At 37.4% G+C, this 26,799-nt stretch overlaps 1 protein-coding gene across 2 annotated transcripts in view; it reads right to left on the bottom strand.

Annotated features, from left to right (window-relative positions):
• Positions 1-26,799, bottom strand: part of Tgfbr1 (transforming growth factor beta receptor 1) — a 63,072-nt gene that overhangs the window by 27,271 nt on the left and 9,002 nt on the right. For both annotated transcript variants that reach the window (XM_042695352.1, XM_042695347.1), the window contains exons 2-4: positions 12,620-12,865; positions 8,048-8,278; positions 1,660-1,890 (exon numbers count right to left, since the gene is read on the bottom strand). In XM_042695352.1, the coding sequence (XP_042551286.1) occupies positions 1,660-1,890; positions 8,048-8,278; positions 12,620-12,865 (708 nt within the window). The remainder of the gene's footprint in view (positions 1-1,659; positions 1,891-8,047; positions 8,279-12,619; positions 12,866-26,799) is intronic.

The following is a 26,799-nucleotide window of genomic DNA, read 5'->3' as shown; positions in this document are numbered from 1 at the left end:
GCATATACATTTATATATTTTTTAACCAAGTAAAAGATGCTTATTGTAAATAATTTGAAAATACAGAAGTGGAAAAAATCCATACCCACCATCTGAGATCAAACAGTTAATATTGTGAAGAAATAAATACCACTAAAGGAAATGAAGGAGATAGAAGGAATGATGCCTAAAGGTCTGGCCAAGCTACAAAAAAATGGTAAGAATTTGCTTTTTTTTTTTTTTAAATTTTTGTTGCTACTCCAGTGGCTTGAATTCAGGACCTAGGTGTTGTGCCTGAGTATTGCTTAAGGCTAGTGCTCTATCACTTGAGCCACAGCTCCACTTGCAGCTTTTTTGGTAGCTAATTGAAAGTAAGTCTCGTGGACTTTCTTGCCTGGACTAGTTTTGAAGTGTGATCCTCAAAATCTCAATCTTCTGAGTAGCTATAAGAGTGAGCCACCAGCATCTGGCTTAGTTGTTTTCATTTGCTTGTGTAATAGAAAATCTGAGAAATACACTTGATGTAGGGTGAGGATGTTGAGGGGAGGGTCACAACATGAGTCTGACAGAACGATATGTGGTAGAAGTAGGAACTGTAGAGACAAGTACTGACTGAGGCCCAGAAAGCAGGTGAAGCAGAGTCTGAAGTCACTGCTGCAATCACCATCACACTGACTCTACCGAGGCAGCCTCTTGCTCCTTCAGCAACGCACTTGGCTTGGCCTTGCACCTGTGTTATGGGTGTGTCCACCTAAGTAACAACAGACAGGCAGCTGGAGAAGGACCATTTCTTTTTAACAGAGCTTACTTAAAGATGAATATTTATCCCCTACTATCTCAGAATATAGAATATATTGATAAATTATTTTTACCTTCCCCCAAATAAGGTCATTGGTCTATTATACTATTATACTAAAATATCCTACTGGGTTGGAAGAAATTACAAAGAAACAAATATCTAAGCCCTACTCTACTTCAAATTTTGACCAACCACAGTTTATAAATTTTTCTACCTTATAATATTCAACTGCCCAGAACTAAAATAACACAAGTATGTGGCTTTCTATTATAGTTCTATATTTTAAGCCAATATGAGATTTAGAACCATTTAGCCATGAGGTAAGACAATCTTGCTTTTTTATTTTTTGGCATTGGGGCTTGAACTCTGGGCCTGAGCACTGTCCCTCAGCTCTTCAGCTCAAGGCTAGCATCCTACCACTTGAGCCACAGCACCACTTCCAGTTTTCTGGTGGTTTATTGGAGATAAGAGTCCTAACCAGGCTGGCTTTGAGTTGTGATCCTCAGATCTCAGCCTCCTGAGTAGCTAGGATTACAGGTATGAGCCACAGGCGCCTAGCTCAAGACAATCTTGAAGAAGAATCTGTTTCCTAAAGTTTATATTTGGCTAAATGGGTATCATCTTTAGGATCTAAATCTATTTCTCACCAAATATAATAAGACTTAGTAGTTGGATCTTTAAAAAAGGCTTAACTAGACTTTGTTACCCTCTGTAAGAGTTAGCAAATGAGAAATGTACGCATTATCCTGCCCATGTCATTGTAACCCCTCTGTACAACATGTTCACAAAAAAAAATAAAATAAAAATAAATAAAAAAAAGAAATGTGCTCATTACCTTGCTCATGTAAAAAAAAAAAAAAGAGTTAGCAAATGCTACTGACCTTTATTGTCTGCTGCTATAAATCCCAGGATGTTTTCATGGCGTAACATTACAGTCTGATAAATCTCTGCCTCACGGAACCATGAACGTTCTTCTCTAGAGGAGAATATCTTCACAGCAACTTCTTCTCCCCGCCACTTTCCTCGCCAGACTTCTCCAAATCGACCTTTGCCAATACTTTCTTGTAATACTATTGTTCTTGCAATTGTTCTCTGAACAAGCAGTGGTAGACCTAAAGACAAAAATAAATAGTATTCACATAATCAGAAATATGTGCCTCAAAAAACCATAACACACAATATAGAGTGACTTAGTAGGTGTCCTGAAACTCTACCTTTAAGGAACTTAAATGTCACGAGGAGATATAGACTACATTTACAAAACAAAACAATAAATAAAATAGTACAATAAAATAGTCCAGAAACTCCTGCCTATAAGGTCAGGGTAGGCATTGTAAATTAAGTTCAATTTGACTGTCCTTTACCACAGGGACAGAACCAAAGTAGAAAAAGGAAATACAACAGGTAGGAAAGGTATGCAGTAGAGGCAGGTGATAAAAATGAACAAATAGGGCTGGGAAAGTGGCTCAGTAGTAGAGCGCTTGCCTTGCATGCCTGAGGCCCTGGGTTCGATTCCTTAGCACCACATAAGCAAAAAGAAAAAAGCCGGAAGTGGTGCTTTGGCTCAAATGGTAGAGCACTAGCCTTGAGCTGAAGAGCTGAGGGACAGTGCCCAGGCCCAGAGTTCAGGCCCCACGACAGGACCCCCCCCCCAAAAAAAAAAAGAATAAATAGTGCATGTTTCAGGAACCAGTCTGATTAATTAAAGAGCCATCAATGGAAGGGAAGGGAGGCTATCACCAGAACATGAAGAGCACTGAAGGATAGTGTAATGACCAATGAGGTGGATAAAGAGAACCCATTGAGATTTTTCAAAAAGGGCAATCATTAGGGAAAAGTAATATTAAAATCTTATTTTAGAAAGATGACTTTGGTAAGATGGGGAAAAAAATGATAAGAAAAACAGAAAAACACAGAAATAGCCAGATACTTGTAACTGAAATCCTGATATCCTAGCTACTCAGGAGGATAAGATCTAAGAATCACAGTTTAAAGCCAGATGGGGCCAGAAAGTCCATGAGATGTTTATCTGGGACTAGCCACCAAAAAAAGTCAGAAGTGGGACTATGGTTCAAGTAGAGTCTATCCTTGAGCAAAGAAGCTCAGGGACAGCACCAAGACCCTGAGTTCAAGCCCCAAAATTGGCACAAAAAATAAACAATATTGAAATAACCTTGATTTAAGTTTTAATAAATTGTATCATAGAAACTGCTTCAAGGTAGACTGAAGACTTGCTATTAAGTGGCCCATGTGACACAAAAGCTGAAAGAATGATACAAAGTAGTGGGAAAGTTGTTTTGTTTTTAATAAATGACCTTGCTTACTCCAAAATACCTATATTCAAATATAGTCATACTTACTTCACTTAAAAGAATTTACTTGTCATCTACATATTTAAGAGATGTTATATTTGGGCCATGACCAGTGGCTTAAACCTTTAATCCTAGCTATTGAAATCTGAGAATTGCAGTTCAAAGCTAGCCCAAGCAAGAAAGTCTTAGCCTTGAGTTAAAAAGCTCAAAGACACTGCCCAGGCTCTGAGTTCAGGTCCCAGGACCAGCAGAGAGAGAGAAGACAGGAGAGGAGAGAAAGGAGAGAGGAGAGAGGGCAAGGGGGGGAGGAAGTAGAGGAGAGGAATGGGGAGGGGAGGGAAGAAGAGGCGAGAAGAGAGAAGAGAGAGAAAAGAGGGGAGGAGAGGAGGAGAAGAGGGGAGGGGAAAAGTAGAGAGGGGGAGGGGAAGAGAAAGGGGAGGAGAAAGAGAGTGTTTTTAAATTTTGTTGTTGTTGTCGTTAGGTCAGTCATGGGGCTTGAACTCTGGGCCTCAGTTCTTCAGCTCAAGGTGAGTGTTCTACCACTTGAGGCACAGCACCATTTCTTTTAATTTTTTTACTAATACAAATGGACTTCTGGAAGTCTGATGTGCTTTAATCTATTGCAGTAATTTTTCTTTTTCACCTTCTTTATGTGGTACTGAGGAACCAAGTACTAGGCAAGCCCTCTACCACTAAGCCACATTCCCAACCCAAGAGAAAGATATTCTATATTTGGGACAATCATTTAATATCATATTCTCTATTCATGAAAGAACTGTCATTAAAAATACACTAACATAATTTTCTATACTAGTATTTTATTTATACAATATATGTAGACATAAATATGGCATTTATAATTTATATTAGATCTATTTACTAGATCAAATTAGCCCAAAGACAGTAAATGAAATTATCTACCCTTTGATTCTCTGATATGAAATGCTTCTAAGTCCAAATGTAGTCAGAAATTAATCAGAAATCCTTCTCTTTTGTTTTTATATTTCTCAGATGGGTCTTTTCTTCTTCTTGTATACCCTCCCCAGCTAACAGTCTAATATAAAACAATTGTTTTATGTACAAGGAGACCTCTAGATAAAAAAAGATCTGTGAAAAAACATCTGATTTAAATAAATCAAGGAACTCTATACTATGAGCAACCAACTTCTAATCATTATGTGCTTTTTACTGTAAATGACTCACTAAATTTTCTTAAAGCCTCATATACGAGCCACATCACACACTTAAAGTATATTGAGGAGTTCACTTCGAGAGATTAAATTGAGAGGATACAAATGAGTAATAAAGAAAATATTATACACAGGAAGCCCAGAAATTCCCATCAGGTTTAATACTTGTATAAATAGTAATGTTCAGGAAAAATTAACAGGAAAATGAGAAATGTTTCCTTCCCCTTCACACTGGATTCTAGATGCAGAATTAAAATTAAAAACCAAATTTAGATTCATGATATTCTCTATTGGATTTAACCCATATGAATACCTAAGCATGTTTTTAAATAACAGTTTTCTTTTAGTGACAAAAATAAGCATACTAAATTTAGATTACTATATTACTCTGTTTCCCCTTCTTAAAAACAGTGAGAGGAAATTGCATATATAAAACCTGGATATAAGATCTGAATAATAGACATAAAATACAAGCGACCACAAGCACACATAAAATCTAACAAACACAGACCTCATTCTTTCAAAAATTGGTATATGCTTTATAATTTAATTACAGCTTAAATATGAATACATATACAACCTGTGACTAAAATTAATACAAGAGATTAGGTTATCTTCAGAGAGTTGCTACAACCCAGTTCTTCACAGTCTTCCCTGTCTTTCTGAAGTTAAAAGTACATTCTTTGAGAGGTAGAAATAAGGTCCTTCCTCAAATATGGTCTGGTAATGAGTAATGAACATGCGGACTCTAAACAGGAAATGCTTTGTTTTACCTTTTCCTCAATGAATGAAGAACTAAAAACAGTATTATGAGTAATCATTTTGCGTATTCACAGGCATGAGTCTTATGCACAAGGTACCAGTAGGCTTTACAATTGTAAGGGAAATGGATTTTTCTGCCATTGTTCAAGAGAAGATAATTTCTGCTTGGAGAAGTTCACAGAGAAAGAGAAAGAAGGCTTTTCTGGATGTGACTCAATTTTACCAATTGTTTTCACAACAAATGTCTTGTCTTAGTCAAACTACACAATAATCCAGTAACATTCACTGGTCATGGCTTTTAGTTTAAAGATGAAATAAATGAAGCATGAGACATCAGCTAACTTGCCCAAGGCTACAGAAAAGCAAATGATGTAGACAAAGATTTGCAAAGCAAGGCATAAAAGGAAACAGAGAAGCTTTCAGACAATACAGAGCTATGATACCTGATGAACCTTAAAAAATACATGAAGTGGAAAAAGAATAATTCAATTCTTCATGTCTATATTTTAAAAGGCAAATATAGGCTTGTTTAGAAATCAATGCCATGCACACATTCATGCTTTTAATTATTTAAGTGAGCTTTGTGAACATGAGCTGCTTTGATTTCCCTAGGTACAAGTTGGCAACCTGTTAGAGGATTTAATTTCAAATGATCTTCAGACACCCCAGTTTTCTGTGACTTTCAGATCAGAATAACTTATTTTTAAAAAATCAAAAAAAATTTATTTGGGAACCATTTGAACTAACTCCAAATCAATGACACACACACACATACCTTAAAATGCCCAAAGATCATTATCTTCAATACTCAAGCTGCTCCTTCTTAGTCTAACCTGTAATTTCCTTATTCCCAAACTGGCTCAAGGAGCCCCTAAGGTTGCCTTAAGGTCTCCAGGAAAAGTCTGCGTGTGTTCAGGGAAAGAACAAGCTAGTACTGAATATATACTGTCAAGTTTTACAGAAGGCTTCAGATCAAAGAATAAGTTTCCTCATGGTACTTAAACAAATGTACTGATATACATAAGCATAAATAAATATTAACTTCCTTAAAATACAGACATTTTTCATTATGTGGGCTTTCCACATCATTAATATGATTTTGTGTTTCAAGGCTGCCCTTTTCTGATGCTGATAGTTTTCAAAAGAGATATGTCATTGTAAAGTCCTAACAAATTGCTTTATTTTTAATAACAGAATGTGTTCTGTATTTCTTCTTCGTTTTTTTTTTTGGGGGGGTCTGGTCGTGGGGCCTGAACTCTGGGCCTGGGCGCTGTCCCTCAGCTCGTCAGCTCAAGGCTAGCATTCTACCACTTGAGCCACAGCGCCACTTCCGGCTTTTTTGTATTTGCTTATGTGGTGCTGAGGAATCGAACCCAGGGCCTCAAGCATGCAAGGCAAGCACTCTACCACTGAGCCACCTTCCCAGCCCCAGCATTTCTTCTTTTGATTGTTCATTTGTTTGAGACAGGGTGCCACTATTAAGCCCAGTCTAGCCTCACACTCACAGTACTCCTGTCTCCACTTCCCAAATGCTGGGATTACAGGCATGTGACACTGTGCCTGGCTTCTTTTCTGTATTTCTCATGAGGAAATAAAAGTTCAAAGAGGAAATATAGCCTAACCAAGCTCACAGAACTAATTAGTAACCAAGCTTATACTGGACTTTGAAGGCCAAGTATCAAATTCCTAAACTGCAGTGGATAGGGATATGTTCCACCCTCAGTATCCTTCCCAACCACATGAAAGAAAGGAAAAAAAAAAAGTAAAAGACACTTCCCTCTCAGTTTAAAAGTGAAATATTGCCAGGCGCAGGTGGCTCACACCTGTAATCCTAGCTACTCAGGAAGCTGAGATCTGAGGATCACAGTTCAAACCCAGCCGGGCAGAAAAAGTCCATGAGACTCTTATCTCCAATAAACCACCAGAAAACCGGAAGTGGCATTGTGGCTCAAGTAGTAGAGCACTCACCTTGAGCTAAAGAGCTAAGGGACAGTGCCCAGGCCCAGAGTTCAAGCTCCAGGACTGACACACACACACACACACACACACACACACAAAAAGTGAAATATTTATGTTAAAATTTACCTTGGATGATTCTGGCAATTAGTATTATTTCTGATCCCATGAAAATCAAAAAAACAGAAAAGTAAACATCTCAGGGGCCATGTGCCCACAAAGCTATATTAAATAATAAAGTGGTTATATTTTTTCTGAAGGAAATGACTAAGAATTTCATTGGTTTAACTAAAACAACAACAAAAAAACACAGACCTGATAAAATAATATCCCAATTTCAACACATTTATATCATGCCAACTTCTGAATACAAAAATAAAGTTGCTAAACAGTCCTGAATAGAATGGGTAGCTGTAGATAATTTAAACATCTTTGAACTTAGCTGGGCACCAGTGGTTCACACCTATAATCCTAACTACTCAGGAGGTTGAGATCTGAGGATCACAGTTTTGAAGCTAGCCTGGGCAGAAAGGTGGTGAGACTCCTATCTCCAATAAACTACTCAGAAAAAGTCAGAAGTGGGGCTGTGGCTCAAGTGGTAGAGTGCTAGCCTTGAGCACAAAGTGGCTCAAGGACAGTGCTCAAGCCATGAGTTCAAGCCTGAGGACCAGCAAAAAAAAAAAAAAAAAAACCTGAACTTCAGCTTCATATAATGAGAACAGTTGCCCTCATCCTTTCTACCTCATATATTCATGAAAAACAAATGAGATTATATGAGAATACTCTGAAATTAATACAAATGTGGAGCTGACTCACTTGTTCCAAGAACAAAAAAAGTAAGCTCCAATTTATCTACACTTAATTAGCCATAGTCAACGATAGACAAAGCTTAACGACTTTTATTAGGCTCAAACCTGGAATAATATGTCTTAAGGTTTAAACAAATACTAATAAATACTATAATTGAGTAAATACTATAATTTCAACAATTATAATAAATACTGTAATTTAAAAAACTCCATAGAAAAAAAGTAAAACAATTACATTACCTGATCCAGACCCTGATGTTGTCATATCATAAATTAAGTCTTTTAACGTAGTACCCTCTGAAATAAAAGGTCGATCTAATGAAGGATCCTCTTCATTTGGCACTCGATGGTGAATGACAGTGCGGTTATGGCAGATATATACCATCAACATGAGTGAAATACACACAAAGCAGACTGGTCCAGCAATGACAGCTGCCAGCTCGACTGGACCAAGGCCAGGTGACTGCTTCACTGAAAAAGGGACCCAAGTGAAATAAACATCAACAATAACAAAGCACTGTAGGTAGTACTCACGTCTTCCTACTTCCCCACCTTTCCTAACTGCCTATTGCCACCACTTAGCCCCAGAGCTTCACCGGAACCACTCATGGGACTCAAGGCCAGAACAAAATGTATCATGTAGTCTTTCCTCACTGAGTTCCCTTTTAGGACCACTAGCTGTCAGCACCCTCTCACTTCTTCCCATGGTCTCCAGCCATATCAAAATCACAAGGCCAACCACCACCAGTATCTTAGGACCATCCATTTGTTACTAGTATAGGAACCAGTAATATGAAACTACCACAAATATCTTTTAAAGTCATCTTTTTTTTTTCCTTAAGTACTTGTGCCTTATCTTCTTATTCCAAGGCCAGTATATGCTTATGGCAAGGGAGAAAAGATGTATAAATACAGATAAAAAGCCTAAAAAATTACCTTCTTCCTAACCACCCTGAAATAATTCACATTAAGATTGTTACCTGTTTATTTTATAAGCAAAATATATCCTTTTTTGGGTGGGGGGGGGAGGGGAATCAGTTATGGGGCTTGAACTCTGGGCCTGGGCACTGTAACCTGAGTTCTTCAGCTCAAGGCTAGCGCTCTACCACTTGAGCCACAGCACCACTTCCAGTTTTCTGGTGGTTAACTGGAGATAAGTCTCACAGACTTTCCTGCCTGGGCTAGCTTTGAACCACAATCCTCAGATCTCAGCCTCCTGAGTAGCTAGGATTACAGGGGTAAGCCACCAGCACCTGACTATATCCCTTTTTTTTGGGGGGGGGGGGGTCTGGTCATGGGGCCTGAACTCTGGGCCTGGGCACTGTCCCTCGGCTCTTTAGCTTAAGGCTAGCGCTCTACCACTTGAGCCACAGCGCCACTTCCGGCTTTTTTCTTTTTGCTTATGTGGTGCTAAGGAATCAAACCCAGGGCCTCAGGCATGCAAGGCAAGCGCTCTACCACTGAGCCAACTTCCCAGCCCCTATATCCCTTATTTTTAAAGTAGAGTTTTGTACACATATATTCTTCTTAGACTATTTTAATCACCTGGGCTTTTGAGTCCCAACCATTTATTTTCTTATAATCTCTTTTTAATAATCTTGTATATTATTTTGGATACAGGTTAATTACAATTATTCTGACAGTCATCCTAAGCTTTGCTTATTTGCTGTTTACCACCATTTTTTTTATATCATATCTTTCCTATTTTTGAGATCTTCATTTGGATTACTTTAGGGAGAAGTACATCAATATCCACTGAATACTTAATTATCTAAAGATGGCTATTGTTTTTGTATATGAAAAATCTTGGTTTATTGACAGATTTTGGTGTGACAATCTTTTACATCAGATGTTATAGCTATATTTGTTACCTTTTTATAGGCTAACTAGTGTCTATATGGTTTTTTTCATTCTTGAAAATTATTCTGCTAACAACTATAATTTGTTTAAATATTTTTCACTAATCTTGCTTGATCTTTTCTGTATGCTATGTTATTTTCCGAAACTATAATAAGCATTTTGGATCACCAAGCTTTGTCCTCCATATCTTCAGTTGTTCACTTATTGTCTTTTTCTCTAAATTGACATAAAATTACATAATCCCAACCTGCTGTTTGCTCTCAACATTATGTTTAGATAAAACATAGTTTTAAAAAATATAGTTTCTCTAAAATTATAAAATGTCCTTATTTTGTAATGAACAACTGAAGCAGACCTTGGACTGCCTGAAAGTTCTTCCTGAGCAAATGCTAAGACTATTTCATAGGATAACAATACGCTAATTTATCCAGTTCAGTCTGTCTTTGAAAGCTCCAAATCTTTTTCTTTGGTAATTTTTGCTGTTTCCTTACTCTGGAGTTGGAAATGAGGACTTTATTTACCATTAAAAATGAAGTAACTTCTTCACAATATCTTACAAATCTCTATTCTACATTTTAAGCTCAAACAGTGGAAATGCAAAATTCAAGAGTTACCATTTTCTTTGACATATTAGAATTACAGGTGCCTACATAATGTCACAAAGAAATGACAGCTAGTGAAGTCATAGTAGAGGGCTGCCTCTCTTTCATAACTGTGCTTTTTCCTCTGAACTAAAGCAGTACTCCTTACTTAATCAACATAAAACTTGTACCATCTCTAAGTAATTGATCTGTTCCTGAAACAATGAAACCAAACCAACTTACTTGCCAAGGAGAGTTCAGTTTTGCCCTTACAGAATAATCTCATTCCCAATTCCTCAGTCTAAGGTACTGGTGGGTTTTTGCTAGGGATATTTTTATTTATATCTTGTATGATTAATAAATTCTTAAATCCTTAAATCCAAGCAAGCTTTCCAGTTTCTCACTGGCAAGGAAAAAGGGAAAGCCCAGGTGTATGGTAAGATTAGTAAGTGCACTCTAGCTAGAAAAATCACTAGGCAGAGAGCAGCCAGAAAAACACTAACTCCTGACACATCTAGTCATTTGTATAAAAACCACAGCAATTCCTCACAAGTGTTGGCATGTGATGAAATTCTCCCGATTAGCCTGCTAATGTTAATATAAGTTTTCCCTCATTTTTATATTCCTCAATTATTACAGTAGGAATGTGGGACTTATGGAGAGAGATAAACTAAAGTTTAACTCAGAACTTTAAAATTAATCCAGTCCTAAGACTCAATGAAGTCTTCAAAGTGCTGGTTCTACTAAGACTTTGATAACAAAAACCAAAAAAAAAAGAGTTAGCAATCATATATAGTTAGTTTATATGTAAAGGTCATAAATAAGGTGAAACTACAAAGTTAAAAGCATCTTTAGAGGGCTAGGAAAGTAGCTCAGTGGTAGAGTGCTTGCCTTGCATGCATGAGGCCCTGGGTTCGATTCCTCAGTGCCACATAAGCAGAAAAAGCCGGAAGTGGCACCTGTGGCTCAAGTGGTAGAGCGCTAGCCTTGAGCTGAAGAGTTCAGGGATAGAGCCCAGGCCCACAGTTCAGGCCCCATGACCAACCAAAAAATATAAAAAGCATCTTTAGAGAAAAAAAAAAAAATGCATCTAGACTGTTCAGTGCTGCTGTTAATCTCTTCCTATTAAAAGCTGATTTAAAAAGTAGAATCAGGACCCATTGCAACAATGAGATGTACAAGTCGTTAGGTCGAAAAATGAACTTAACAACTTTGGTGGGGAGTGGGGGGATGATTGGGTGGGGGGAAGGGAGGAGTATGGGAAGGGGAAATGAGGAGGCAACAATGCTTGATAAGAAATGTACTCGTTATCTTGCCCATGTAATTGTAACTCCTCTGTAATAAAAATAAAATAAGTAAATAAAGTAGAACCATACAATAAAAGAAAACAGGGGCAGGGAAACAGGGCTTAGTGGTAGAGTGTTTGCCTTGTATGCATGAGAAGGATGAGTTATATGATTTCTCAGTAACACATAAACAGAAAAAGCTGGAAGTAGCACTGTGGCTCAAGTGGTAGAATGCTAGCCTTGAGCAAGAAGCTCAGGGACAGTTCCCAAGCCCTGAGTTCAAGCCCCAGGACTGGCAAAAAAAAAAAAAAAAGAAAGAAAGAAAGAGAGAGAGAGAGAGAGAAAGAAAGAGAGAAAGAAAGAAAGAAAGAAAGAAAGAAAGAAAGAAAGAAAGAAAGAAAGAAAGAAAGAAAGAAAGAAAGGAAGGAAGGAAAGAAAGAAAGAGAGAAAGAGAGAAAGAGAGAGAGAAAGAGAGAAAGAGAGAGAGAGAGAAAGAGAGAGAAAGAGAAAGAGAGAGAGACAGAGAGAGAGAGAGACAGAGAGAGACAGAGAGAGAGAAAACTAAAGAGATTCACTCTAAGGGGGAAAAAAAGGATATCCCTAAGGACATACTGTTCTGTGGGACTCATCAAAGCTCACTTTTAAAAGGCTATTTACCTGCTTTAATGCATATCCAGTAGTCAAAATCAGGTTTACTCTTTTTTCCTTTTTTGGTTGGTCGTGGGGCTTGAACTCTGGGGCTTCCTTGTGCTCTTCAGCTCAAGGCAAACACTCTAGCTTGACCCACAGAACTACTTCCAGTTTATCTCCAGTTAATTGGAGATAAGTCTCATGGACTTTTCTGCCCGGGCTGGCTTTGAACCGTGATCCTCAGATCTCAGCCTCCTCAGCAGCTAGGATTACAGGCGTGAGCCACCAGTGCACGGCTCATGTTTACTCTTATCTGTAATACAATCAAGTAACTTCTTCCTCTACCTTGAACAAGTTGGACTAGGTAATTTCTAAATCCCTTCCAGTTCTGAAATAATATTTAGAGTCTAAAAGCTTTCTTATACAGAAAATAAAAATGTTACAGAATGACTTACCAGTAGTTGGGAGTTCAATCTTATTGCAGTGGTCTTGATTGCAACAATACGTTGTTGTAACAACTCCAGTTTTTGAAGAGGGTGCACATACAAATGGCCTGTCTCTTGGAATTAGGTCAATTTCAGCTATACACATGCTATTGTGTATAACTTTATCTGTAGTCTCTGTGACAGAGACAAAACAGAGCCCATCCGTCACACAGGTGAAATTGTCTTTTGTACATAGGTGGCAGAAACACTGTAATGCTAGAAAGAGAACAAGACTTCATTAGGGGAAAAAAAAAAAAAGCAAGATTAAGTGTGAAATTATCCAACATTTATTCTGTTAATATATGTTTTTTGTATTTGTGTGGTGATACTGGGGCTTGAACTCAGGGGCTGGATACTGACCCTTAGCTTTTCACTCAAAGCTGGAATTCTAGTACTTGAGCCATAGTCCACTTCCCGCATTTTGGTGACTATCTGGAGATGAAGGCTCACAGAGTTTCCTACCCAGGCTGTCTTTGAACTGTAATCCTCAGATCTCAGCCTCCTGAGTAGCCAGGATTACAGGTGTGACCAACAAGCACCCAGCTGTTAATATATTCTTGAACCTATTATCATACAATTGGCATTCACTGTTCAAAACACAAAACTCTCCATTACTCTTAGAGTATCCAAATTCTGCTGGGAGTCATGTATCTGTAGAAACCCAAGGAAATATAGTGAAATTTTGCAGAAACCCAAGGAAATAAGTGAAATTTTCACCCCAAGTATTTCCTAAGTATTTTGCTTCTAAGTACAGAAAACAAAAACTGTCATATAAAATTTTGTTGAGGTATAACAAGTATTTGCCCTCCCACTTGAAACAATGTACATTTTTAATGGTTACATTTTTTAATGATTACACCTCCCAAAACTGTAATTCACATATACCCCAACTGAGGAGCAATGTGTGAAAACACTACCACAAGACACACTGTAGATTGGAAATGCCATTTAGTGGATTTATGGTCATGTAGTAATGCACATTGGGCCAAACACTTTCTATTTGTCTTTGTGCAAACTATTGAGAAATTCATATATTCTAGCTAGCTTGGGGTCACTATCACTGAATGAAGTCAAGCAGACTATATCAGTAGCAATTCATTTACATTCCAATCACCTACACAACATAGCCACAACTGGAGAATATAGGTCCATTTATAGCTACTTAAAATTTTATGAATCACTGCAGAAATGACCCCTTTAGGATAGTTTAATTATTACCAACATCTCATCTATATAGATACACACTCCCTCAGCCATGCTCTCTAATGAGTGTGCCCTGAAGTACAATACTTTCCCCAGTAAGAATCTAAGTTCTTTAAGGCCACGGACATATGTCAATCATTCCTTAAATCTACCATCTAACACTAGGTCTAATACACAGCAGCATTTAAAAAAAAAAAAAAAACTTGTTAAATAGATAGCACATGGGTACTTATATTTCACTGTGGTTTCCTGAAGCTACAAAGCAAAAGATATGTCCCTAAATCCAGTAAGACTTTCAAATGACTACTCACTGGCATGGGAAAGGGAAAACCCTGCGTGTATGGAATGGGGTCTCTAGTATGAAACAAGAGGAGGTCCACTACATCTACAAAAGAAGCAGCTAAGCAGACTGCAGGTCAGGAGCATAGCAACTCCCTGAACATTTACTGTTCAACTCAGAAGGGCTGAGCTGCTCAATTCTATACATTCCCAAAAAAGACTTGTCTTTAAAACTGGCCTTGACGAGTTCCTGGGACAATTTCTGAATCTCTGGAATATTATCCTTGATAAGAATATTTCTGTCTGCCTTAGGGCCTGGCTTGTAGTATCAATTCAATAAGTTAATTTATACCAGTGATGTGATTACCTATTTTTGCTGTTGGGGTAGGGCCCCCTATGGAAGAAAGGAGAAAGCCTTTCTCTCCCTCCCTCTCTTTCGTGGTTAACATAATGTAGTGGCTCTGCTCTGCCACCCTCTCCTTGCTATGATGGATAGAAACCTCTAAAATCATGAGCAATATAAATCCTTCCTGCCTTATATTGCTTCTGTCAGGTATACTCTAACAGCAATGAAAAATCTGATTAAAACAATAACTGACCTCTTAGTAATAACTCTAGACACCAAGGTGCAGGTAACACCATGTGCTGTCACATGTCATTATTAAAGAAAAGGAAGAACTAGATGCCTGTAATAGTACCTACTTAGGAGCTGAGATCTCAGAATCACAGTTCAGAGGCAGCCTGGGCAGAAAAGTCCATGAGGCTCTTATCTCCAACTAACCACCAAACAAAGTCAGAAGGGGAGCTGTGGCTCAACTGATAAGAGTGCTAGCCTTGAGTAAAAAAAGCTCAGAGAGGGGCTGGGAAGTTGGCTCAGTGGCAGAGCGCTTGCCTTGCATGCCTGAGGCCCTGGGTTCGATTCCTCAGCACCACATAAGCAAAAAGAAAAAAAACCAGAAGTGGCGCTGTGGCTCAAGTGGTAGGGCACTAGCCTTGAGCTGAAGAGCTGAGGGACAGTGCTCAGGCCCAGAGTTCAAGCCCCACAACCGGGGGGGGGGGGGGGGGGGGGCTCAAAGACATAGCCAGGTTCCAAGTTCAAGCCTCAGGACCAGCACAAAAACGATATGCTAGTGGAAGAAGTCACCTTTGCTGATTTTAACCTTGTATCTTTTCACTGTAATAAACCATAGTTATAACTTATAATAGCTTTTCTGAGTCTTATAAATCCTTCTACCAAATCACTATACCAGAAGGCGGTCCTGGAACTACTGAACTGACAAAAATGTCAGATTTTCCTGAAGCAGCTACTTTTTAGTTGCTGGCCCAATTTATACTCTAGTCTATTATCTTTTTGTATGTTTCGTGTGTGTGTGTGTGTGTGTGTGTGTGTGTGTGTGTTTACACTCAGGGGCTATTGCTCTATTACTAGAAACAATCTCCAGTCTTGCTTGCTGTTGGTAAATGGGAGATGGAATTTCACAGACTTTTCTGTACAGGCTGGTTTCACAGCACAATCCTTCATACTTCAGCCTCCTGAGCAGCTAGGATTATGAGTCATGGGCATCCTTCCCCACCCCACCTTTAACAGGCCAGCAAAGTTTTGCCATAACCATTAGAAAAAAATTCTTTCTTCATAAACAATTCAACTATCTGACTTAACTCTTTGCAAGTATGAAGGAAACTCAAGAAAAGTACAAGAGACCCAGGAGTGGTGATACACTCTTGTACTTTTCTAGGATCTTGGAGACTACATAAGGTGATTGTAAGCTAGAGGCCATCCTGAGCTATATAGTAAGATCTCACCTTAAAGAACAAACAAATGAATAAGCAAAAAAAAAAAAAACCACCACGACAACAAAAGTACAAGAAAAAGACATAACCATAAACCTATTTAAACAGTTACAAGAGACAGTAGTTATTCATATTGATATTAGGTGGTAAGTGTAAATTCACCGAGTGCAATTTCCTAGGGAAAGACTTTGACCTAGGAATTTATGGACTGGCTTCAGAATACATGAATCCCATGAAACTAAAAGCCAAATGTTGCACATACTTGCATTTTCAAGAAGTTCTATAGAATTCAACAGAACAAAGTGGTCTGTGATTCAGAAAACATTAAGACCCTACCACAAGATGTTATTATCCTCCTCCCCTGAATGTCCTTACTCTTGAGTAGTTGGTCAATTGTGTTTTGTTTTTTGTTTTGTTGTCGTGGGGCCTGAACTCAAGGTTTGGGCACTGTCCCTCAGCTCTTCAGCTCAAGGCTAGCATTCTACCACTTGAGCCACAGCACCACTTCCGGCTTTTTCTGCTTATGTGGGACTGAGGAATCAAACACAGGGCCTCATGCATGCAAGGCAAGCACTCTACCACTGAGCCACCTTCTGGGCCCCTCAATTGTGTTTCTAAGCATTACCTTCATCAGTTACTCCACCAAAAGCTTTGAGTACTTATGCAGATCATTATAATACAATGCAGTAACTGCAACTGTCTAAAAAATCCTGCCATCAATACTCTTAAGGTCTAAAATCAACATGGATGCTCCAGTATATATGAGGTTAAGTGCTAAACAAACATCTTCTGTTCAATTAAGACTTATAAGGGGGTGGCAGGGGCAGAAAGAGAAAAATGAGGGAAGGGATAACAAGTTTGACAAGAAATGTACTCACTACCTTACTTAAGCAACTGTAATCCCTCTGTACATTATCTTAACAATAAAATTAAAATAAAAAAGACTTTTAAGGATCAAAAATTTCTTATCATTATGATCTATCTTTTTATAACCTTGGTCTTTACATATATCCTCTCTCTGCCTGATTTAAACAAACCATCTTCAGCCTCTTACCCTTTAAAAGCCTATTCAACTCCTTTTAATTTGTTCCCACATCCCTCTGCATGCTTCAGGATAAGCACAAATCCATATATTTATAGTTTGTCATTAAGGTATCTTACATTACCCTGGGAAGGGCATGTTTTGTTTTGCATATTCTTTGAATTATGAATCCCTACATAATGCTCAGAAAAATATCTGCTAAATTACTACTTTACTATATCACAATCATATCAGAAAGGAGGAGGAAACTAAGAATTAAGTACACATTTTCATTTCAGAGATAAACTAAAAATAATGATAAATATTCTGATTGTAAGTAACCACTATCTCAATAAACACTGTTACTAAACTTTTACTGCTGCTTCTACAGCTGTGTGCAGAGCACATTCAGGCCAAATGTCCTTGTGGCATATTATATACAAGCTTTACAGTAATTCTGCCAGAGTAAAAGATACAAGGGAAAACTTGAATCACAGACGTATAGAGTAAAACAGGCATGGTAAATTCCAAATAGACTAACACCCAATATCACATATATACACTATAATAAGCCTTCTGTGAATCCTGTCCTGGTAATACAATTTGCAAAAACTCATTAGTAGGAATGTGACTGTAAGTATTCTATGTCATTTTTCCATTTTCACTTTCAGCAACAATGGGTTTAGAAAACCATTTAATGAGGATTTAATAATTCAATAATGCTAGCTCTGTCTTCCAGGGAACAAAATGACACCTCATTAAAACTGAGATTTGAAGAATGCTTGCTAGCAAGTGTTTTGGTTAGATATAAGGTCTCATTACCCTAAACTGATCAACAAAGCCCAAAAGTCATTAATACCACCTTGTACAGTACTACTGATAAGAACAGGCACTTGCAGGTTTTATTTTACAAAAGTTAAAATACTGAAAACACTATCTCATTTATATTTGTAGCTTTTATTGTCACTGAAGATAAAATACTGAGACAGATTTAAAATGAAATCAGGCCTAAGGCTATGTTTTTCTACTATGAAATCTAAACATCATCTGTCACACTGAACAATTCTATTAATTTGAATTTTTTGTAGTTTTCTTTGTATTTAATTTACAGATATGGTTTACAGTGGTAAATAAGCCAGAAACATATGGGTTTTATGTCTATAGTTTCATGTCTGTATCATTTAAGAAACAGCATGAAAAACACATTCTGTGCCTTTTCTTTCAAAGAGGTCATTATGGCAAACTTGAAAAACTCACTGCTTCAAGGTTTCTCTTACTACTCTTTCAGTAAGAATCTTTTGATAAGAATAAGTCATGTTTACATAGACAAATATAAATACCATATAACAAAGATTACCCAGGCAAGGATAAGAATTTTTTTTTTTTTTTGCCGCTAACAGTCTTTATTGAACACAAGACTGCAGTTACGTATAGTAAAATAGTTCAGGGGAAAATTAAAACACAAATTTAAGGATTCTCTTGAACCCAGATGCTGAAGTTCGTATTTCTTAAAGAATAAAATTTATTTAATTAAAGGACAGATCAAAGCCCTGGACACCTCCTTCTCTGCTCTTCTATTAAACTAGGGTTTTGTTTAAATTTGTAAATGTTTGTGAAGGGCAAATGTACCTTAAAAAGGTATAGAATGACATGACCTTCCACTACCCCAAAACCCAAATCCACTCCACAGCACTATGCCCTCAGGTTGACTCATTTAATTCTGCAATCATTCATTGGGCAACGCTATTTTCAAGGTACTATGTAGGCTATTATGTGAACTTAAGTAGTTCACCAGGGGGGAAGAATAAGGATTACACAGATACTTAAAACCTAAAGTCAAAACAAAGGAGAGGGTAACAATGCTCGATAGGAAATGTACTTATTACCTTACTCGTGTAACTGTAACCCTGCACAGTATCTATACAATAACATATATTAAAAAATAAAACCCAGAGTCCCAAAGGAGAATAATCCAAGTACTTTAATCCTGCTGAGGTAGGAGAGGAAGAAAAGCTTTACAGCAGTTCCAGGCGCCACACACACACACACACACACACACACACACACACACACACACACACACACACACACACACACACACACACACACACACACACACACACACACACACACACACACACACACACACACACACACACACACACACACACACACACACACGGGTTTGATTTCACAATGAAGGTCAAAAGAAGACTTCAATCTCCCCAGAAAGAAAGGCCACACACACACACACACACACACACACACACACACACACACACACACACACACACACACACACACACACACACACACACACACACACACACACAGCAGTTCCAGGCCACACACACACACGGGTTTGATTTCACAATGAAGGTCAAAAGAAGACTTCAATCTCCCCAGAAAGAAAGGTAATCTTTCACAGCCTTGTCTAGGCACAGAGGATATCCAACTTTCTAAATAATTGTAAGTGAGAAAGCTATCCTGACTGCATTTTTTCCTTAGTATTAGGATTTCATCTTTGGTCACTAGATCATAAATTTAAATAACTATTCAAGATGCCAACCATAATATTTCATCAGCAAAATGAATATAACAAATCCAAACTAGTTCAAAATCTTATTCAGATAAACATGATACTATACATTAACACATTTTGAAATTAACACACATTATATAAACAGAATTATTACATGTGATAAATGACATTGTTCCAAATGTGATTTTTATTTGTAGTCCAACAATGAAACTCTCTGCCCAAAAAACAGTGCACAAAATCCCACTTTAGGATCCTGGATTGACAAAATAACATAAAACCTTGAATTGAATATCATCTACTTGTAATTTAGTTCTGTCATTTTATGAAAAAATCAGAACTTTAGAATATCAAAATAATTATAACACTATTATACCCAGATCACATGTGGATATGAATTTCCACTAGACTGTCTTCATGAACATAAATAAAATACATGTATTTTCTATACTGGTATCCCCATGCTAAGTAACCCTACACTTCATGTTTGGATTTCTAGACTTTCTGCTTGATAGCAAAGAACCAAACACCTGCTTGGTACCTTTCCACTACAATGTACAACTTTGTTTCCATACCCAAATCTCTACTAGCAGGCACAGCTTTCTTAATTCCAAGATGCACATGTCTGCACATTTTTAACATTTCTAAAATCTGAATACATTTCACAATTAAGGTCAAAAGAAAGCTCCAGCCTTCTGGACAGAAAGGTAAGACCAATGAATAATTACAACACTGTAGGAGGTATTAGTCATTCAATCATTATCACTTTGTTTGCAGTGTTCTGCAACTGAAGTTTAACTTAAGTTTATTCCTAACTAAAATTCCTGCACAAAAATCAATGAGCTCTCCAAATATTGCCAGTAAATCAGTATTTTGTTCCTAGATCTTGGTGTAATATGCAAGACTATCAGAAACCAAACACAACCATGTTAGAGGAAGTAATGCCATATAAAAACCAGCAGGAACTTTAGGGTTGTCTACATTGTATTATAGTACAGGTGATAATTCTCAAGGAGATCCTGGCTCTTGATCACAACTACAGAGCATTAACCATGGTTACTCCATTTCAGTGTGTCTGAAGGTCACATATGGAAACACTCTTGCTTCTACTTAATGCCAGGATTGCCAAGAGTTGGTTTAGAAGCCCATATTTCTTTCTAGAGAAGCAGAGCGGTAAATAGCCAGTGTATAATATATGGAACTGACAATTCTTTTTTTTTTCCATACTGGGGTTTGAATTAATTTTATTCAAACCTTGGTTTTTTGCCCTCTGTATCCTTCCATCATCCATATTTCTCAATTCAGAACTCCACTCAAACATCTCTCTAAATTTTCTGACCTTCCAATTGAATTCAGTGTGCTTTATGGATATGGGGCAAAGAGAAAACTTCCTCTTACTGACACATTATATTTTCCTATTTCCTTTGCACTGGGCCCTTTGCTACATCTCAAATCTATCTAAACTGTCTGGCTTTCTCTTGCACTGTAACTTCATATTGTAACTGCTTCAAGGAAACATTGCTAAGCTTATCTAGATGTTGGGTAAAACCAAGTTATTCAAAACCAAATGCACCATTATTTCTCTAAGATCATAATTTTAAAAATGGACCCTTGAAGCCAGGTGCTGGTAGCTCATGTTCGTAAACCTAGCTACTCAGGAGAGGCTGAGATCTGAGGACCACAGTTTAAAGCCAGCCGAGGCAGGAAAGTCTGTGAGACTCTTATCTTCAATTAACCACCAGAAAACCACTGGTTTTGGCACTGCGGCTCAAGTGGTAGAGAGTCCCTTGAGCTGAAGAGCTCAGGGATAGTGCCCAGGCCCAGAGTTCAAGCCCCACAACCAACAACAACAAAAAAAAAGACCCTTGAAGGATTCAGACTCCTTCTTGCTGTGATATCTCAGCAATTTTAAAAGAAAAAGGAAGATTTCTCAGCAAATACCAAATTCCAATCTTTCACCATCCTGACGACTTTGTTGATAATGTCTCTTAATTTCCCTTACCCTACTCACTAACACACACACACACACACATTTACTTCACACCACAACAAAAGATGAAGGTGAAAGTTAATACATGACAAATTCTCTCAGGCACTAATGACAATTCTTCTATCATCCAGTCAATACTATATACTTTACCCATTTTTCCATTCTCAACACTAAATCATATCTACCCCTTTCTCAAAGAAACCATTCCTTTCTCTTTTCTCCCTCTTCCATCTCTAGGTTAAGCATATCAAGTAGATTACTTTTTTCTGCTTATTTCTGTAGACCTGGCTAAGGTCTAGGCTACCCACTCCCTCCAGTGTACCATTTGGGATTTATTTCTCAAATGATCTAGTCGCTCTTCTCAATTCTACCTCTTTAGGATTATCCTGCAGCAAACATGTCAAAGTGAGCATGTCAAAACAGTAACACTGGGCATCAGGGACTCACAACTATAAACCTAGATACTCAGGAGGCTGAGATCTGAGGATATCAGTTCAAAGCCAGGCAAGGAAGTCTGCATGTGACTCCTTATCTCCACTAAAAAACCAAAAAAGCCAGAAGTAGAGCTGTGGCTCAAAACTCAAGTGGTAGAGCATGAGCCTTGAGTACAAAAGCCAGTGCCGAGGTCCAGAGTTCAAGCCCCAGAACCAGCACTAATATATGTATATATTATCCCCCTCCCCTGGAAAGATAAAATAGGTAATACCAGATTCAAAGGAAAGGAACTAAAGATCTAAGGGACAGTGGTAGGAGCAGACTTCACTACATATCCACTAATACTTTTTAAAAATGTATGAACTTCAAAAATCCAAATATATAGTACATCTATTTGAGGTTCCCCATATTCCCTTCAAAACTCTAACTCTGACTATTCATCCCATAGATTACAATCTCTTTATGCCAAGTCCAAAACTTTATGTGCTTTCTGGAAACAATCTGCCAATATATACCAAAAGCCTTTAAAGACCTTACAACACCTTTTGATCCATAAATTCGCCTTAAAATTTAGTCTAAAGAAATAGTAAGAACCAAGTGTGGTAATTCATGCCAGGCTGAGATCCAGAGGATCTCAGGTAAAAAGTAAGATCACATCTCAATAGAAGCTGGGTATTGTGGTACACCAGTTAACCCTGATACATAACAAGTGTAAAACAGTCTAAGCCAACCAGAGAATAAATATGAGACCCTAACTGAGCAAAAATGGGTGTGGCTCAAGTGGTAGCTCATCTGTCTAGCTCTACCACTTGAACTTGAGTCCCTGAGTTCAAAAACAGTAATAATTATAATAACCACAGATTAAAGCAAAGACACAATAAGTATGCAGATTCCTTATTTTATGAATTATAAAAATTATATAGTATTTTATAAATTATGAAACTACCAATGACAATACAATAACTATAAATAATTATGATATAATCATAATTAGAAGACTACGTAACCATTAAAATTGACATTTTGAAAGTTTGTTTAAGGATAGGGAAATGACCATATCACTAATGGAACAGTGGACAGGAAGCAAAACTGCATCAGTTATGTCTCTGTCAGAAGTGTCTTAAGAGCTACATCAATGTAATCCAGATATGTTCTCAAAGAATATAAAGAAAAACAAAAAAATTATCAGATAATCTTGGTGGTGTTCTCCACCAAGTAGAACAAGACAAAGAATTCAACCCTGGCTTTTTAGAAGACACAAGTGGCTGTAGGAGACATTGTGACTTGGCTGCATGAATACAGAGGTGTGGTGATGATCATAAATAATAGTGACAGATGATTCTGAGCTAATGAGTAAGGTGTAAAATCTGAGTTATAAGGAGAGAGTGGTAACCTCCCACCAATGAGTACAGAGATGGTTAACACCTGGCCTTGCAAACACCAAAGGACCCAGTTGAAGACATGAGTTGGGGTGCTTTGTAAATAATTTTAGAAGCAGGGTACAAGGCCTAAATGCCTTTCCCCAGAAAAGCAAAATGTGTGCAAAGGTAAAAGTTTACCCCTTCGGGAATGGTAAAACCTGAACAGAGAGGACTGTGATGAAATGATGCAACTCCTGCCTTTAGTTCACAAGGCCAAGAACAAAAAGCCACCAACAAACAGTGGTGCCAAGTAAAGAGAGACACAGGAAAGGGAAATTTCTCTACAAGATGACACCTGAGGAAGGGGAAGAAAGAAAAGAAAATCATTTGGAGAAGATAATGAGCACAAGTAAAAAACAAAACACTGATAAAATTTCAACATACCATAATTTTTAAAATCTCAAAAAGCGAAGCTATTCACATTAAGAAAAAAGCATAAAGAAAGCATTGTACCTCAGAATCCATGAATGACAGCTTTCCCTTGGAATCATAAATAAGGAAAGGGTAATTATCACTCTATCTCCTCAGCAATGTTTTTAGGTCTCACCAAATGCAGAAAAAAAAGAAAAAGGAACACAAGTACAGAACTGTCATTATTTGCAGATGATGCACTGTATTTGTAGAAAATCCAAAAGAAGTGAGAGTAGAGGGTCGCATCAACAGTTCTAACTAAATGGGAGACAGTGACCTTCTCCACCAAAAAGCTGGGCATGGTGATACAAGCCTGTCATCACAGCCACACAAAAATTATACGTAAGAGATAGATGGTGGTCCAGGACAGCCCAGCAAAAAAAATCTTGCAAAATAATTGTCTTCACTGAGAAAGACAAGAAGCTGGACCCTGGCCTATATTGTTTTTATCCAAATGTAAAATGAGATAAAATAACTACTTTAACTTCTTTATTTTGGAAAACAATTGCATATAATTATTGTTGAAGGAAATCCACAATAGACCATCATGATGTTTTTATTTAAATCTGCTGCGCATTGAATAACAAAATTAAAATGTCAGCTTCTCAATTGGAGAATACTTAAATCAACAGCCATGTGCTAAACAAAGAGACTCAATTAGAGCATATTATAGTTCAATTTGGAAATGAATACATCAAGCAAAAGAATGATATGTATATCTCATGTGTATGCATGCACATACAAATAAAAAGCAATAGTTACTGCTTTTTTATCTCCATAATCTTCATGTTTAGCTATATCCCCCATGGTCAGTGCTCTTGCTTGCTTAAGTTCCTAGCTTTTAGTAGAAAAAGCTGTTTGTTTTTCCATTTCTCATGAAACCTATTTGTATTTCACTGCATATTTCGGGATCTTATATTGTAGAAATGTAATAGGATGCCTGCACAAGGTGTCCTAGAACTATAAATATACACTATTATGTAATCAGTGAGGTTCACACCTACGAAATCTAAATAGAACGGTTATCCTGAAGCAAGTGAACAAAAAATAAGAAGGTTCAGCCCTGTTAGTGAGATCAAGGAAACACTAGAACAGATCTAAAGCAGCCAACTGCAGAATAAGTGAGTTATCCTTAATAAGTCATGGAGTGACTTATTGGATATTGCCAAATTTTATTTCAAGCTTGCTGAATCCTTTTTTTTAAAGTAGAGAACAAGAACCAGGTCGGCCAAAGAACAGCAATATCCCCTTACCATTTGGAGATTCTCCTGAGCACTGGCATCTTGGTATTGGAGACTTAGCTAAGGGTGTGGTTCAGTGGAAGAACACTTGCCTTTCAAGCACAAAGTCAGGCATTCACACCTCAGTAACACACCTAAACAAAAGAAGTAATGAAATCCTCATGGTACCTCACTAATAGGCAGTGAGATCTATGCAAATTATCAAGTTTCTACATTTACCAATCTTTTTTGTAAAATGGCTCAAGTATAAGCCAATTAATAAGTAAACTTTTCTCATCCAATAAGAAAGATACAAGACAGTGCTCATCTTGAAATCATAAATTCTAAGGTAGTTCCGCCTGTATGTATGTTGGCTTAACAACAAAGAAGTTTGGACTACCTCTAAAAGGACAAAATTCTAAAGTAAAAACAGAGTTTAGAGATAATCAAGTTTAGCCTTCCACCTAATCCAAGAAATTTCTTCTACAATTTCTCAGATGGTTACCTGGCCTCAGCCTAACTATGTCCAGTCACACAGAACATACTACCATACAAAGATCTATTTGGACAGCTACTATTGATAGAAAGCTCCTTATCTTGAGCTTAAATTTGTTTCTCAATCAAGTAACTCTGGTTCTTCCGAAAGACAGTCCTTTGCTTATTTAAAAATATAATAATTCTCATTGACTGAATACCTACTCAAGTCAAGCTTGTGCTTGGCATATTATAAACACTGGTTTACTATCTTCACAGTGATCATGTAAGCCAACAGTTAAATCTCATTAAAAAACTGAGTCCCCAGAGAGATATACTAATTAGAACCTAATTCCAAATGTCTTTTTTTTTTAAATTAACAAGAATAAATTTATTGAAAGTGAAAGGAAAACCGGGAAAGGTAATGAGACTTCATTCGGAAAGGGACCCCAAAGAGGAGTTTAATGAGACTTCATTCGGAAAGGGACCCCAAAGAGGAGTCTATGTGTCTATTCTTACAAAGATTTTACAACATTTCTGAGAAATTTAATAAATTTCAATTCATTCCAAATAAACTGAATCTGTCTCCAAAATTGGAAAGAAAAAAAACCTCTCAGTCAATCTAAACAGAAATTTAAAGACAGACTAGAGATAGTGTTTGTTTAGTGGAGCAAAACAGTAGCAATGAACAAGATAGCCCTCAGGGAGCTCCAAGAAACAGCAAAGTGACACCTGTAACATCAACAACCATGACCTGAGGCCAGTAGTGCAAAATAATGTTCCAAACACAAACTTCCTGTCTATTATGTCAGCCAGGAACCAGAGATCAAAAAGTTTCAATACAACCAGATCACATTCTAAATGCCTATGTCTTTGGTGTTAGACACGTGTGTATGCTACAGTAAAAAGAGAGTATTATTAAGTCAGCTCTTTGCCTAGGTCTTTTTCCATTTGAAGCAGAGTCTAGTCTGCTACCTCCACTGCCTCCTGAACAAGTCCAGTTGGCTACCTTCATCTCTACTACAACCTGCTTAAGTCAGAATTCATCTCCCCTTAGTTGTTCTCTAGCCAAATTTCTTATTGAAGACATTTCCTACAATTATAATATGTATTGAAAAGAAAGTCTTCCTTTTAGTTTTTCTATACTTTTCATCATCTTAATCATTAGGAGATATTTACTAAAAAACAAATTAGTTCTTTCTGAAACTCTTTGCCAACTTCAAAACAATTTTATTAGCTTTGATAAACATAAAATGATTACAGACTGCATCAAAAAACTATATAGGGATGAGAGATGATAAAAGCCAAAAAAGTTCATGTTGGCTGGTAATGTTTTTTTCTTTTCTCCAATTCAAAATTTTCAGTT

Source organism: Dipodomys spectabilis, unplaced genomic scaffold (genome assembly GCF_019054845.1).
Source record: "Dipodomys spectabilis isolate Male_0828 unplaced genomic scaffold, ASM1905484v1 ptg000006l, whole genome shotgun sequence".
NCBI classification, from domain to species: Eukaryota; Metazoa; Chordata; class Mammalia; order Rodentia; family Heteromyidae; genus Dipodomys; species Dipodomys spectabilis.
The sequence above is the reverse complement of the archived record's forward strand: the minus strand, read 5'-3'. Positions and strand labels throughout refer to the sequence as shown.